General features: G+C 42.8%; 1 protein-coding gene across 6 annotated transcripts in view; it reads left to right on the plus strand.

Moving 5' to 3' along the window:
- LOC136841669 (meiosis-specific nuclear structural protein 1-like) overlaps nt 1–17,216 on the plus strand; it is a 160,228-nt gene that overhangs the window by 91,647 nt on the left and 51,365 nt on the right. For all 6 annotated transcript variants that reach the window (XM_067108860.1, XM_067108857.1, XM_067108861.1 and 3 more), the window contains exon 8: nt 2,789–2,934. In XM_067108860.1, coding sequence (XP_066964961.1) covers nt 2,789–2,934 — 146 coding nt within the window. The remainder of the gene's footprint in view (nt 1–2,788; nt 2,935–17,216) is intronic.

The raw sequence follows: 17,216 nt of genomic DNA on the forward strand, positions 1-17,216 counted from the left end.
GAAGTTATGTGCAAACAATTTACTAAACAAAAATTTAACTTATACTTTATAATTTTCTTACAAAATTAAGCAGTAGGCTCAGCTAATGATTGCCATGTTAAGTGAATAGGCAAGTTAGTCATAACTTATGATTAAATGGAGTCCTAGCCTAAACCGAGACAGTGAAAGTTCAGTAGGAAATTAAGAATTAACAAATGATAAAATAGAAGCTAAGCCTAACTTACGGTGTTTGCCTTCCTAATTTGGGAAAATTGTTTTGTGGACTGCCCTTCAACATCCACATTTTACTGATTTTGGTACACATTTTATTGTGTTTATTGAATCTTGGGTTTTACTGGTACCTCAACGTCTACCAGGGAAAATGAGCCATCTACTGTGATTGGTGTTATAGACGGGATTTCTTTCCAGTCGGAACTTCTATTCAACAGATAGCTGATTAGCTGATTTCCTGGTTTTCCTTCGCACAGAGAAACACCTTTCTTTTTCCACCATTTAAAGGCTATAGAGCTGCTCTGGGAGTGGTTCTTCACTTAAAAGATGTGAACCTAACCTCCTCTTGGGAAATCTCAGTGCTGCTCAAAAGTTTTAAACAATCTTGTTCTCCTAGAGAACTTAAACCACCTACCTGGGATCTTACTATGGTACTTAGTAGTCTCACCTGTGCCCCATACGAACCTTTACGATAGTCGTCTGACAGAAGCTTGACCCTCAATACAGTATTCCTATTGGCCTTACTGTAGCTTCGTTGAAGAGAGTGGAAGAACTTCATGGTCTGTCTTTTGATGTAAAACATACCAGGTGTTGGGGGTCTGCAGCCTTCAAATTTGTCCCAGAATTTGTAACTGAGACCCAAAATCCCTCAGTTCGTGATGAAAGATTTGATTCCTTTTCTATCCCTTCCTTGGGAGATTTTGTTGACAACAATCCGGATGAACTGCTTCTTTGTCCCGTAAGGATGCGGCATACCTATCTAAAAAGGACTAGTCACCTCAGACCAGGGTGTTGGAGGCTTTTTGTAAGTACAGGCCAAAACAAGAAAGATATGTCTAAGAATACCATCTCCTTTTGGCTGCGTGAGGTAATTAGACATGCCTATACGTCATCTTCAGCCTCTAATGCAAATACAATGCATGTAAGAGCACATGATCTTAGGGCTTTAGGCTCTTCCTTGGCATTCAGAAAGAACTGGTCTGTTCAGAGGATTTGAAGACTGATTCTTGGCTCCGCCAAACTACCTTCACATCCTTCTGCATAAGGAACGTTGTCCACAGGTCCTTGGACACTTTTTCCTTGAGTCCGGTGGTGGCTGCTCAACAAATTGTGTAACTCATCCAGTTTTCCTAGCAGGACAGTTTGTAACTAACCTAAGATGATGGTATGAAAGTGAGAGCGATCAAGATGACTGGTCTTTTTCACATGCAATGAATTTTATTTTAGCCCCATGGTCTGACTGATGGATACACATGTATTCAACAGATCAGAGCCTTGTCCACTTCCTTTGCATCCACCCATCTAGGAAGTGAGACCGGTTGTGCTGAACCTCCAACCGGTTCAAGATTTTCTTTCCTCCCACCAGAAATGAGTCTATCCATGTGTTAAAACCCAGGTTTGTTCTGATGACAAATTCATAATTAATTTGTATTTTTCATAGCTAACAAACTTGCAGTCTTAATATAGACTGGCCACCCCTCAAGTTTTTGTTCCTGTGCTGGAAGAAAACTGGCTACGTCACGGGGTTTGAAGCAGGTTGACAGCCAGGCCTCATGCATACAAACAGATGAACCACGATGCCACCAGTTCCTTGCATTACAATTTTAATTGTTTTTACCAGTTTCCAGTAGGTGCCAGAAGATTTATCCTTATGTTAAGACTGCAGGTTTGTTAGCTATGAAAAATATAAATGAATTTTAAGTGTGTCATTTTTTTATCTTTTTTATTTATGAAAACATGATGATATTATGGAGAGCTTTTCTGTGTTGATCAGTCTTGACCACACACTGATATGGTTCTCTTGAAATCTCTCTTTTTTGCGAGATATACTAATCTTTATAGAGTGTTAAGAAAAAAGGGCTCAATAAATTTAAGGTACCTAATGGACATACAGTAGTTTATCAGTAATGACAAATTTAATGACTCATATTTACTTGGTAAGGTTAAAGACGCTGTCAGTTTCTTAAATACTCTTGGATGACTTTGTCAATGAGCATTAGGGTGGTTCTTCCTGTATTCAGTGGGATGATCATTAAAGAACATCATTATTTAAAAGTTTAGAGTTTCAGCAGCAACCATACAATTGAGCGAGGATTACTTTCATCTTTCCACTGTATAGTATTTGGCACAAGTAAATTATGGGTTTTACTGAACTATGTATGTGTGTGCTTTTTTAAATACATTTTCATTTTGTTGCATATAGTCTAGATTTACAGTGCTTAAATTCTTGCCTCTTGGTGTGTGGATTAACAAGTCCTCAAAAATAGCAGTAAAATGAAAGTTCATCTCTGCTTAAGCACTTTCCCATCAAATATACAGTACTGGAGTTCTAGTCAGCTGCTCATTTTTAGTTTCTCAAGAATACAAAATTTAGTATTGACAAGATTCTTAATGAAACACAAGGGTATACATTCTATTAAATACTGAAAGTCTGAGATGTATGTTATTGATTATGATGTATTTTGAAGTATCCCATTTAAGATAAAACTAATTTAAAGACCTTTTATGTTTTTGAACACTTTTATTTTTGTGATACTGTGTGGATTCTTAGTTTTTATTTCATAATGTGTATTATCAGGAAAGACAAGAAGCTATCAAGAACATTAGACTAGAAATAGAAGTGCTGGAGAAACAGGATCAAGAAAAACAATTTGTTGAAGAAAGAGAGATGAAAGAAGCCCTTGCCAAATTACAGCTGAAGGAAGGATGGGATAAACAATTAAGGTATGTTGTACTGTACTAACAAGTCTGAGTTTTATGCTGGCACGTCTGAGTAGAGTATGCAAGAATATGTGTTTGGAGTATATTCCTGGAAGGAATTTTGTTAATATGTATGACCTAAAAATTCATGACTGGAGTACATTGGGAAGATCTTACTGCAAGTGAGACACCAGCAGAGAGATGTGGTGGTACAAAACTTGAAACAAGACCAAGATGATTCAGGCATCTGGTGGGAAGGGAAGAGGAGAAATTGGAGAAGTGGTGGATGCAGAAGTAGCAGGTTATTGAAACAATAGTTAGAGCCAGAAAGTCTTGGAATTACAAGAGTAGAAGTCCCTCAAAGATAATAACAGGAGTGCATCAATCAATTATCTAATCTATTCTTTATTCTTTATGTGCTCACTAGTGGTACCATTCACGAACAGGCGGAGAGGTTCATGAAATGACAGGTGTTGAACCTTATTAGTCAAATTTTCCTTCCATTTGATAGGTATAACATATGTTCATGACTTTGCATTATTCTAAATTAATGGTATTAGCCATTTTATTGATCATTCATCTGTTTTCTTAGAGAAAGCATTTAGATGAGGAACTGAACCAGGTTGAGATTCAGGTTGAAAGTGCAACAAGAAACAAGAGTGAAGACAAGTCATTAGTTATCTCTGTAGAGAGGAAACCTTTTGTAAAATTGTTAATTATGATGATGATATTTTTATTCTTATTTAATTGGTCAGCTAACATCTGAGGGAAACTATAATAAGATGAATATTGTACACAATAGTCTTTGCCTTAGTAGTTTGTATACTTCATTTCAAAGTGGACTGTAGATACAAACTCCCAACACACACACACACACACACACACATTCATTCAGGACAGTATGGTATGTTCTGTACCCTGATAGACATTCCCACATTGTCAAGATCAGTTCAGAGTATGCGGACTTGAGACATGACTTCTGTTAATTCTCTGTTTTGTACATGCAACTTACCCGTCAGATATATACTTAGCTATAGTCTCCGACGTTCCCGACAGAATTTCAAATCTCGCGGCACACGCGGCAGGTAGGTCAGGTGATCTACCTTACCTGCCGCTGGGTGGCGGGAATAGGAACCATTCCCGTTTTCTAATCAGATTTTCTCTGTCGCTGGTTCCGGCAACATCTGTTGTTGGTTCCTCCTGCTTTGGATTTCATTCTCGCTTGCTGAGGATCTTTTTGAACGGATTTTGGTGACGTATTGGATCTTTGGCTTGGCATACACTTTTGTGGACTGTTTTTTGGATTTGTTTTGGATTTTTCTGTCAAGATGTCTGATGTTAATGTTGCATCTGTGTTTCGAGTGTGTGTTAGGCAAGAGTGTAAGGTGAGGTTGCCGAAAGCTTCGGTAGACCCTCACACTGTATGCATGAGGTGTCGGGGGAATGATTGCTCTTTTGACAATAGGTGTAAGGAATGCGAGAATCTGTCTAAGAAGGAATGGAAGGCTTTGACTTCTTATGTGAGGAAACTTGTGAAGGATAGAGCTAGGAAGGCTTCCTCTAGAAGCTCTAGTAGGTCTCGCTCTAATGAGCTTGAAGTAGACAATAATAACATTGTAGACTCTCCTAAAACTCTGGTTTCAGCCCCTTCTCCCTTCACCGAACCTGCGGATTCATCATCAGAAATGGCTGCAATGAAGGCGGAGATCCGTAGGATGCAATCGCAACTGCGTGCGATGAAAGAAGAGAAAGGTAAGAGTGACAGTGATGTGTGCAGTGTCCCCAGTGCAGTGGAGGGGGCGTCTGATCGGCTCCGCATTGCTCCTAGGCATAGACCACTTCCAAACTCCCAGGACCAGTGGAGGAGGAATGTCGAAAGCCGCAAGGAGGATGTAGAGCATCCCCAACGGTCAGGCGTCCCTTCGGCAGACCCTGTTGTTGCGTCCCAGGCTGCCTTGGATCGCCATAGGAAAGGCATCCTGAGGAAGTGTTTTTCTGCTTCTGACTCATCTTCTCCGAGGCGCGGTTGGAGTTTGGCTGAGGAGTCGCGCCCTCTGAAGAGGTCCTGGAAGGCTCCTAGAGGAGAAGCCTTAGATTCTAGCCCTGAGCGCTTCCCAGAGGAATCTCCGTTTATCAAGAAGAGAGCCCGAAGATCCCCCTCGTCCTCTCCAGTAGGAGTAAAGGAGTCGACCAAGCAGATTTTGGTCGGTCTCCAAGCGCAGTTGTCAGCTCTTGTGGGTTCTCTTTCCAAGAATTCTTCTCGTAGGAAGGACGATTTTCTTCCTATCAAGAGCTCTAGTAAGCGTCCTTCTTCAAGCAGACGCTCTTCTCCCGTTAAGCGTCCTTCCAGCAGCAAACTTTTTTCTTCGAGGAGGCGCTCTTCTCCAAGCAGGCGCTCTTCTCCCAGCAGGCGCGTTTCTACCAGGCGCTCTTCTTCGGAAGAAAGCTCCTCTCTGTCCAGACGCTCTTCTCATCACAGACGCTCTTCTCCTCTTGACAGGCGCTCTTCTTCTGACAAGCGCCTCTCACGTGATAAGCTCCCCCCTCCCAGCAAGCACCTTTCTCCTGCCAGGCGCTCTTCTGGTAATAGGCGCCTCTCTCCTAGCAGGCGTTCTTCGGTGGACAAGAGCCCCTCTCCTGTCAGGCGCCAGTCTGGCAGCAGGCGCGCTTCGATGGACAGGAACGCTTCTCCGTCCACGCTTTCTTCTCCTGATAGGCGCTCCTCTTCCTTCAAGCCTTCTTCTCCGGCTGCTCCTTTGGAGGAAGTTTCAGAGGATGAATTCCCCAAAGACGCTGGTATCTCAGACTACAAGAGACTGGCTGCTTTACTGGTTCAGGAGTTTGGAGACTCTCTTAGTCATGCTGCCTCTCCTTCTCCTGGGTCCTTATGGGCGAGTACCAAGTCATCGAAACCCTCCTCTTTTTGTGAAGATGCGCCCTCGATTTCTATGAAGAAGGCTTTAAGGGCTTTGGGAGTGGATGCAGTCAAGAAGGAAGCAGGCAAGACTGTTTTCTCTTTTCCTCCTTCTAGACTTTCAGGAAAGTCTGGTATTTGGTATGAGACCAAGGAACCAATGGGGTTGGGTCTCCCTCATCAGCGGATGCGGATTTTTCTTCTCTGGTGGACTCTTCCGAAGGCTCTCTCTCCCTTGGCTGTGAAGGCGACTTGGGAATGTGTGAGCTGGACCATCTCCTCAAGGGCGTTTTTAGAGTTATGGAGGTTTTTAATTTTATGGATTGGTCTCTTGGGCCGTTGGCCAGGAGGACACAGGACCCAGAATTCCTCAGCATGGATGAATTCGTCAGCGTTTTGTCTTGTTTAGACAAAGCAGTGAGGGACGGATCTTCTGAAGTCGCTGCCTTGTTTGGAGCCGGAATACTTAAGAAAAGATCGGTTTTCAGCTCCTTCCTCACTAAATCTGTGTCTCCTCTCCAGAGGTCCTCTCTGTTGTTTGCTCCGCTGTCGTCCCATCTTTTTCCCCAAGAGACTGTTAAGGAGATTTGTCGCTCCTTATCGGAGAAGGCGACCCAGGATCTTCTGGCTCAGTATTCCAAGAGGATGAGACCTGCTGTTCCTTTTGCCAAGAAGGAGAAGGTACCCTTTCAGGAGCCCTTTCGAGGGGGCCCTTCTTCAAGAGCCACTTTCCGGAGTCGAAGACCAGAGAGAAGAGGAAGGTCTTCCTCCCGTCCAACAAAGAAGACCAAATGAGATTCAAGTACTCCAGACAACAGTGGGTGCCAGACTGCTGAGATTTGCCGAAGTCTGGGCACAGAGAGGGACGGATGACTGGTCCCTCTCTATTCTAAAGAAAGGATATCTCATCCCCTTCAGGGAGAGACCTCCCTTGACAACAACTCCAAGGGAGTTATCAGCCAGGTACAAGGATCCTGGCAGGAACCAGGCCCTTCTACAAGCAGTAGAACAGATGCTGGAGAAGGAAGCCATAGAGCCGTTTCAAGAGCTCCATTCCCAGGTTTTTACAATCGGCTGTTTCTGGTGCCGAAATCTTCGAGGGGCTTGGAGGCGGTACTGGATGTAAGCGCCCTGAACTTCTTCGTTATCAGGACGAAGTTCACCATGGAGACGACCTCTTCGGTTCTGTCTGCTCTTCATCCAGGGGATTGGATGGTGTCCCTGGACCTTCAGGACGCATATTTCCAGGTACCCATTCATCCCTCTTCAAGGAAATACCTAAGGTTCGTGGTTCAGGGAAGAGTGTTCCAGTTCAGGGCCCTGTGCTTCGGACTTTCGACGGCCCCCCAAGTGTTCATGGGCATTTTGAGGAATGTAGCACGCTGGCTACATCTAGAGGGAGTAAGGATCTCTATGTATCTAGACGACTGGCTGATTCGAGCACAATCGAAGGATCTTTGTCTGGAGTATTTGTCTTTCACTCTAAATTTGACCAAGTCCCTAGGACTGTTAGTAAACCTCGAGAAGTCCCAGGTGATTCCGCAGCAGAGCATTGTCTACCTGGGGATTCGGATGGATTCTAGGGATTTTCAAGTGTTTCCATCCCGAGAAAGAAGAGATCGCTGCCTGGAGAAGTTGACTGTCTTCCTAGAGAAAGAACATTGTTCCGCGAGGGAATGGATGAGTCTGCTGGGGACCCTTTCCTCTCTGGAACAGTTCGTTTCCTTAGGAAGACTTCACCTAAGACCCCTTCAATTCTACCTGAAGGAGAAATGGGATCAGAAGTCTCAGGATTTATCAGCGTCTTTCCAGATATCGGACAGGGTAAAGGAGGATCTCCGTTGGTGGTTGGACCCTCAGAAATTAAACCGAGGATTGCCTCTTCAGTTGCCGAGCCCTCACCTAGTGTTGTTTTCAGACGCCTCAGAGTCGGGATGGGGAGCAACACTCGGCTCGAGAGAAGTGTCAGGCACTTGGAAGGGGGAACAGGTGACCTGGCACATCAACAAGAAAGAACTGTCCGCTGTGCATCTAGCTCTCATCCATTTCGAGCCACTAGTCACAGGATCTGTAATACAGGTAAACTCGGACAACACTACAGCCCTGGCTTACATCAGGAAACAGGGAGGAACACATTCCTTCTCCCTTTACGAAACAGCAAGGACGTTGTTGTTGTGGGCGGAGGAGAGAAAGATCAGACTCCTCACCAGGTTCGTGCAAGGGGAAAGGAATGTGAGGGCCGATCTGTTAAGCAGAAAAGAACAAGTCCTACCCATGGAGCGGACTCTCCATTCAGAGGTTTGCAAGAAGCTGTGGAGCCTTTGGGGAAGGCCGAATATAGACCTCTTTGCGACTCATTGGAACGCAAGACTGGAGAACTACTGCTCTCCGATCTCAGACCCGAGGGCAGTTGCCATAGACGGTCTTCTCTTAGAGTGGTCTGGAATAGACGGATATGCTTTTCCCCCATTCAAGATCTTGGGGGAAGTAGTAAGAAAGTTCGTTTCTTCAGAAGGCACTGAAACTGACCCTGATCGCCCGTTTTGGCCAGCTCAAGATTGGTTCACAGAGGTACTGGAATGGATGATGGATTTTTCCAGATCGGCTTCCACACAGGAGCGATCTTCTCAGACAGCCCCACTGACAGATTCCACAAGAATCTCCCGCTCTCAATCTGACTGCCTTCAGACTATCGAAGGACTGGTCAGAGCGAAGGGATTTTCACGCAAGGCTGCAAAGGCTATTGCCAGAGCCAGGAGAACCTCAACCTTGCGCATCTACCAGTGTAAGTGGGAGGTTTTTAGAAGATGGAGCAAGACCCAGAAGATATCCTCTTCCAATACCTCTGTGACAGACATCGCTGACTTCCTGCTTTACTTGAGGGAGCAATGCAACCTTGCTGTACCTGCGATCAAAGGATACAGAAGTATGCTGGCTTCAGTATTCAGACACAGAGGTCTGAATATTTCAGAAGACAAAGACCTTCACGATCTCATTAGGTCTTTTGAAACGTCTAAAACCAAGACCTCGAAGCCTCCCAGTTGGAATTTAGATGTGGTTCTAAAATTTTTAATGTCCAAGAAATTTGAACCTCCTCAAAAAGCTTCCTTCAGGGATCTGACCAGAAAGTCACTGCTTCTCTTTGCTCTGGCTTCTGCTAAGAGAGTAAGCAAACTGCAGGCTTTGGAAGGTAGGGTTGGGTTTAAGAAAGACTCAGCTATTTGCTCCTTCAAACCCTTCTTCTTGGCGAAGAATGAAAACCCTTCTAAACCATGGCCAAGAAGCTTTGAGGTGAAAGGTCTTTCGTCAGTGACAGGGCAAGAGTTGGAGAGGACTCTGTGTCCGGTTAGGAGCCTCAAATTCTACCTTGATAAGAAGAAACAGCTGGGAGGTACAGTCGAGAGTCTCTGGTGCTCAGTCAAGGATCCTAGTAGATCCATTTCAAGAATGCATAAGCTTTTTCATTAAGGACGTCATCAAAGAAGCGCATCTGTCTTGTGAGGATGAGCACCTAAAGCTCCTTAGAGTGAAAGCACATGAGGTGAGAGCCATTGCGACATCTTTGGTTTTTCACAAGACGTTGTCTCTCCAGGCTCTTATAGAGAGCGACTTACTGGAGATGTAATTCGACTTTGCATCTCATTATTTGAGGGATGTTAGAGTTACTTATGATAAGTGCTTCTCTCTCTGGGGCGTACTTATCTTCGGATTCGGTGCTGGGACAGGGAGCTGAAACTAATCCTTTATAATTTAGTTATTTTAGTTGATTTTAATGCTTTGTGATGTGTGTTTTAAGGTTGATTGGAAGAGGGTGTTGGAGTAAAGCCCCCCTTTCAATTCGTAACACTAACAAGGTTAGACTTGGTCAGGTGGTCGGGATTGGTTGTTGTGCTCCTTGTTGTTTTATTGATACCTAAAGCTCTGTCATGTAAGAGGGATAGCCCCCATTGATATGATTCAGGTAAAGGCTCTGTCATGTAAGTGGGTCAGCCCCCATTGACACGATCCATACTAAGGCTCTGTCATGTAAGTGGGTCAGCCCCCATTGACACAATCCAGAAGGGCTGTCAGTCATAGGTCGCAACCTCGCTGAAGCTCTTGAGGCAAGCAGACTCATAGACAGTATCCATGAAGTCTTCTGCCCAATCAGGTAAGAACCATGGTTTTTTATATATCCTACAACATATGTTGTTTTCCTATTTTTTTTTTTTTTTTTTTTTTTTTTTTTAGATATTAGCTGTCTCTTACCCTCCTCCAAGGGTGCCAATCAGCTAAGTATATATCTGACGGGTAAGTTGCATGTACAAAAATGATATTTTTATGATAAAATAAAGTTTTGTACATACTTACCCGGCAGATATATACGATGATATGGTCCGCCCAGCCTCCCCCTCAGGAGACAGGTGGAAGAGAAAATCTGATTAGAAAATGGGAATGGTTCCTATTCCCGCCACCCAGCGGCGGGTAAGGTAGATCACCTGACCTACCTGCCGCGTGTGCCGCGAGATTTGAAATTCTGTCGGGAATGTCGGAGACTATAGCTAAGTATATATCTGCCGGGTAAGTATGTACAAAACTTTATTTTATCATAAAAATATTTTTCTTTTCTCCCTCTTTACACTGTTTGGAATTATTTATTAATGACAGCCTCTTTGTAGCTTTGATTAGATTTTGATTGCTCATAGAACATGAAGGTGGATGAGTTGGATGGCATGTCTTGACACAAAATTTGAGTAGCAGACAGGGTTCAGTGAGCTGAAAGTTCCATATCAAGCTTTGTTCCTAGTGCTGTGTCATATCTTGATGAACTTGTTATCCTAAAGGCAAAGGGAATATTGTGTATAACTAGGTATATGCTCTAGGGCAGCTTGTAAGAGAGGGATTCTTATATCTGTTTTTTAAATGTAGTTTTGTGGCATGAATAGAAAAATGTCTGAAAAATTTAACAGATGAAAAATAGTGTAATGACACTGATGGCATGGAAAGTTAAATTTTGGAGACTCTTCCCTTATAAACAAGTTGACAGTATATAAGACTCTAGCCTTATAAAAATACAAAAGGAAAATGTAGGACACAAGACCCAGCTATGACTCATTTTGACACCATTTTGGAACCAAGTTTGATCAAGGTTCCTGGTCTTAAAATAGATGTAAGTTGTCACTAAACTTGAAAATTTATTAGTAAGATGCCTTTAAAAAAAGAACAGGTTTTGAAGTAGTAAAAACCTATTTTTGGTAGCCACTGTGAGTCCTCAAAGGAGTTGGATGTTCATGGTCCCCCCTGGGCTCCATAAGACAAACCAGCCAATCCCAAAGAATCCTCTTATAGTTGATCTCGGCATGAATAGTGCTTGTTGGCATAGTGATAGAATATAAAGGACTCAAGACACTCCATAGAGTGCTCCTCATAAGGTCAGCATAAGTTATAATATTGCAGATGTGGAGCCTAGCATAAAATTCATCCATGGCTGTCCTGAGATTTTTTTCATTGGGGTCCAAAATTGCTGGGTAGCCATGTCCAATGGGAGCTTTTTCCTCTCAGAATGAAGAACAAATGTTGCCCATTCATTTGTAGAACTATCAGATACTGGGATGGCAGAGACAAATGGCTTTATTTCTGCCATTAACTGTCGCTTCCCATTCACTACAAAATTCTGAAATTCTGTCTTTTCATAACTGATTATTTTAAAAGTGAAAGGACAAGGGCTGGTGCCCCTGGAGAGAGTACTGGTTCTCTAAAATTGTTGTAGCACTATATTTTCCATTAAACTAGAGAAAGGTTGCTTCTGTGGCTTACATATTATATTAATAGGTTGGATCACCATCTCCTTTGATGGTTTCTGAATTTCTGTCTACAACCTCAGTCATAGTTTTCCTTTCTTTAACGGAGTGTTTTCCATCTGGTGAAAGGATGCACATGAGGCATCTTGCCACAGATTATCAGTATCATTCTCAGGGGTGGATATTGGTGCCCTTACTACATTCCGACTTGAGGTTTTATAGTCCAACCTGGTCATGTTATTGTCACAGTCGGAGCTCTGGGAGTGAGTAGGCTGTCTCTTATTACCCATTCTGATTTCAAAGGGGATCTAGACAACTGATTAAACTTCTTTTTAGGCTTGGGGTGTATTTTTTTTTTTATTATCCTGTTACCATGACCTAAGTTTTTTAGTGAGAAAACTAATCTCTGTCTGGCAGACTGCAGCCTTTCTATCTTTTAGTTTAAAGGATTAGGAATTTTCACAAATCACACCCAACTATTATAGCCAGTACAGGCCTGAATTCCTCTTGGGAATCATAGATAGCATCTCTGATATGCTGACGTTCAGTAAAAGGCCATCCTTGATACTGTTCGTGATTTCTTCCCGCAGTTCTGAAAGTACAGCAAACAGAATTTTCTTATCAGGGAAGCCTGCATGAGCTGATTGAGCTTAAGGCAGTTGTATCATCACTGCCTGGCAGTATATAAGTCCAGGATAAATCACTACCTCTTAGACTCAGATGGGGTTGGGTGGACCCTATGAAGGTCCCCTCAATATTTGAGTGCTTCATGGGAGAAGCAAGATTCTCATCTGAGGTATCTCACCTGTAAAGCAAAAGACTGTTCCCTAGATCTTCCAGATTCAGAAGGGAAATTTATGGGTATACAGTATCTACTTCATTTTGTGCATTAGAGACCTCTCTCTCCAAGGAAAGACTCTTCATCTCCATTGAAGGAGTTGAAGTGGGAGTTTTTAGAATCCACTGCTTTGGAGTATTAACCCAAATGTGGATCCTATTCGGAGAAGGATGGAAACACGCACTGCCAGACTTCTGTCTGAAAGAAATACTAGTCTCCTCCTTCTGTACTTCTACTGTGACCTATACAGTAACTCATAGAGACAGCTTAAAATGAGCTCTTTCATCATTTCAACTTGCTGCCAAGAGCCTCTTGCATATTTCACACATGTCTGACAACCAGTTAAATTCTCCTTTATTCCTTCAGGGCTGGCTCGTGGCAGGTAGTTACAAGTCATTTGCAGTGGCGCAGGTAATCTGTGGGTGTTGTGGAATAGATGCCCAATAGTGGTGAAAGGAACACGTGTCTATATCATTGTATAGGCAGCCAACACTTCAGATTAAAACAGGCTGACATGGCCACAAGTACATGTCTATAGTATGATGTTAGGTAACATGATCAGTGGGTCATATCCGTAAAATAGTAGTAATGTATTAAAATAATTCACAGTTACTACGATAACATTGCCTTAAAGGATTTACTCACAAATGCTTCTGAACTCAATTAAGACAAAAGTAAATGGATTCCCCTACAATGTATTTCTATACATTTCATAACTTTGAGTACCCAGTCCATTCCTGAGCACTGGTCCAAGGTTATAGGCTACGTTAGTTGTTACGTGATTAAAATCACTAATTATTGGAAGGATTCATACTAAAACCAGTTTCTCTAAGATTTTAAATTGTTTGAAAAAGCTCACCATTACAAAAAGTACTTCTTGCACTGTATTCCTTTAGGAAAATGACTAGCATCGTGACAGTGTAGCTGAATTTGTTTGAGCTCATGGCAATGATGATTTTTAAAAATACTGTCTCTAATGACCGCCCTGTATATTCGGAGACTTCAAAAGAGACATTTCTGAAGAAGGCCAACAACGTTCTTACTTTCCTAATATCATGTGACCTAGGAAAGGAGTGTGGATTTGCCTTTTTAATGAGAGACACTACAATCATTCTCATCCCTTGTAGGGAGAGTTGTTTATTTGTGCTAGGGTGTAGAAGAATCAGACCTTCTAGGATGTTTGCCGTGGCTTGTAGGTAAACCTAGTCCTTGAACCAGGCATAATGTCTTGTCTGCTAAATTGTGTTTTCTTATAAAAATAGGGGATTTCCTTCTTAAAAGATTCTCATTCTTGGCTAGGAATGATGGACTAGGGGGCAATAATAATTGATGGTCAGCTGTTTGTGTGATGTATCATCCCCGTCTAAGAGAGCCCAGTTCATTACAGTAATACCTGTACAAGCTCCTTACGCTAACGCAATCAAGATCGTCTTTTGCAGCATGTGAGTTGTGATTGTATTGGGTCCACTAAATTGAGGGGTTGATAGAAGTATGAGCACCTTGTTCAGCAACCAAGTAATTAGAGGCCTTTAGGGAATGGGTCTTTGTAGTGCAAAAGACCGGCGAAGGGAAGTGACAATTTCTATACAGTATTAGAGACAATCCTGAATCCATAAAGCAAGGGTTCCATCAATGCTGCCTTATATGCTGTGATTGTTGTAACACCAAGGCATTTGTCTTCAAAAGGGCATATAAGAAATTTTAAGTGTTTCCATAGAAATTTCAACCAGGCTCTCAGTTTGGATATAATCTAACCATATCTTCCATATGGGCTGATATTGTCAGATAGATGATGTCCGTAGTTTTTGCACTAGGTACCTAGCAATATTGGGTGAGTATTTTCACAGTAGACAGTATTTAAAAAAAAAACACTCATGAAGGTCTTGGCTCAGAAAGGAGGATGCATAGACGACTTTCCCCCTTACTGTCTGGGATAGAACAGCAGACGGTAGTGGAACTGATCTCTTTGCCCATTCTTCGAACTTGGACAGTCAGGGATATGCCTTCCTACAAGATTACAGTAAAACAAACAGAGGGCGTATACCTTTTTCCCCATTGTCCCAGATTTTGAAGGTTTTGAGCAAGCTTCTAACTTTCAAAAGAACAGCTTACTCAATAGCCCCAAACTGGCAAAATAGGCATTGGTTCCTATTTTGCCAGTTTGGGGCTATTGAGTAAGCTGTTCTTTGAAAGTTAGTTAAGCTTGCTCAAAACCTTCAAAATCTGGGACAATGGGGAAAAATGTATACGCCCCCTGTTTGTTTTACTGTAATATTGTAGGAAGGCATATCCTTGACTGTCCAAGTTCGAAGACACACACGCTGGGAGTTTGTGATTATCATATGTGGTGAACAGATCCACTTCCGGTCGTGGAGGCATGTTGACTATTGTTTGAAAAGAGTGGTTGTCCAACACCCACTCTGTTGAGGCTGTCATTTTCCTTGGTACAGAGTCTGCTATTACACTGAGAGACCCTGTGAGGTGAATTGCAGATAAGTACCACTTCTTTGCTTGCGCTGTCCGAAGTATGACTAGCATCATCATATTGAGAGGAGGTGGACATGATCCTGACCTCTTGATGCAGAACATTGCAATCATGTTCTCTAGAACCAACAAAATTTGCCTCTCTTCTGGAGGTTTGAGTTTTTGAGAGACAAAAAGACAGCCATCAGCTCCAGGAAATTGATATGACAATTCCTCAGAGCAGCTGATCACCTCCCTGCCACCTGATGCTCCTTCCAATGTCCTCCCAACCTGTCAATGAGGCATCTGTGTGTATTGTCACTTGTACAGATGAAGGAGTCAGGATGACCTGTTTCGCCAGAGATTCCTTCCGGATCCAAGGCCAAAGTATCTCCCCAACTTTTTTAATCTTTTGACGAGGTTGGTCTTGCATCTTTTTTCTTGCACCCGATAGCCAGAATTTGTTCACATATTGTAGTTGTAATCTGAGTATTGGATCTATTACTGATGCAAACTGCACCAGGCCCAACATACGTTCTAACTGCTGTCTGGAAATTCTGGGCTGTGCAAGGAACGTTTTGAGGGCTTGCCTCATTCTGTTTCGAGTATGATGGGGAGAGACAACAGGCCATGAAAAGTATCCCAACATAGTCCCAGCCACTGAAAGCATCTGCTGGGTGTGAGGCAGGATTTTTTCCAATTTATTATAAAACCTTTTGATTGTAGTCTGTTGACCAGTGCTCTTAGGTTTTTCACACACTTTTTTCTTTTGAGTCCCCAGATCAACCAGTCGTCTAGTAAGCTGTTAGCTGTATTCCTTCTTGTCTGAGTTCTTGAGCAACTATCGTTGCTAAATTCTTGGGGCAATGTTTTGAACAAAGGGCATGACTTTGAACCTGTACGTATCTTTCCCTATCCTGAACCCTAGGAAGAGGCAGGAGGGAATGGGGATAGGGACGTGCCAGTATGCATCTTTCTGATCTATAGAAATTGTCCAGGCCCCTTTTGGAATGATTGAATGTACTTGGGCAACAGTAATTATCCAAAGCTTTTGGTAAACAGTGTGCTTGTTCAGTGTTGATTGGTCAGGGATCACTCTTTGTTCGGAGGAATCCTTTGGAGACATGAAATGTGCTTGTTGGCAAATATACGCATGTTTCTCTATGGCTACCATTAACGGCCTTTCTGCACGTATCTTCCAAAGTGGGGTCTAGTTTTGGAAGAACCCCTTTAAAGGAGGGGGAGGGATGAGACCGTTTCCACCCCACTGCATTTGAAAATAATGCTGTCCCCAAGGGGAAGACTTCCATTGCCTGTGGTGTCATCTCGAAGTTGACCCCCGACCATACAATTCCTATTGGTATCTGCCTCTTCCTCTGCCTTTGCGGTTGATAGGCATTCCAGTTGTTGCTTTCCTTTTCCCCTATAAGAGGATCTTTGGACCTTGTGAAAAGGATTTCCTTGCTGCCGTTGTTGTTGTCCCTTTGTAGGGAGTTCTCCCTTCTGACCACCTACTTGTCTTTGAGAAAAACTTTTGGGGTGACTGAAGGCTTATAGGAGTTTTGATCATAGCAAGCCTTTTTGGATTGGGTAAAATGGTTTCAGGTTTTTGTTTCCTGAATCCCCATTTTCCCAGAGGAGTGTACTCTGTACAATTCTGTTGGTGGGCTTGCTTGTTAACTTTACCCACAACAGACTCCTCAAACAGGTCCTTACAGAATGGGTTAAAATGTAATAATAATGAAGTTACATTGGGAAATGACTTTGAGCCCTCCAATGTTCCCATTCGTGCTTTTATGTGCCACTCCAGAAAGTCAGAGAGTGCTTCCCATAGGGTTCTCTTAAGATTTTTGGCCATAACAGCAAAAATTGTTCTGGAATCTTCTGGAAGCCTTTGGTGGCAACTTCCAGCAAGGTGGTAGAGATTATAATACTAAGGAGGTGGATCCTAGCATGAAATTCTGTTGAGGCTGTCCCCTCTAAGATTGTTCTCAAAAGGGAGTTGTAGCATTGCCTATTCCTTGGTGGAATTTTCCAAAACTGGGATGACTGTAGCAAATGGTTTTAATTCTGCCATTGTCTCTCATTTTTTAGTTACGACAAAATTCTGAAAATCTGCCTTCACATGATTAATAATTGTGAAAGTGAAGGGACAGAAGGCTGTGGCTACTTGGTGAGCAACTTGGGTTTTATTCAAAAGAGATTCATTTTTTGTTGACCTGGTAAAGGGTGTCTTCTATAGTTTTTAATGCTATAGGAACAGGTAAGAGAACCGCTTCTGTAAATGGTTTCTCCATGTCTGGTAAAGGGG

This window comes from Macrobrachium rosenbergii, chromosome 9, assembly GCF_040412425.1.
Source record: "Macrobrachium rosenbergii isolate ZJJX-2024 chromosome 9, ASM4041242v1, whole genome shotgun sequence".
NCBI classification, from domain to species: domain Eukaryota; kingdom Metazoa; phylum Arthropoda; class Malacostraca; order Decapoda; family Palaemonidae; genus Macrobrachium; species Macrobrachium rosenbergii.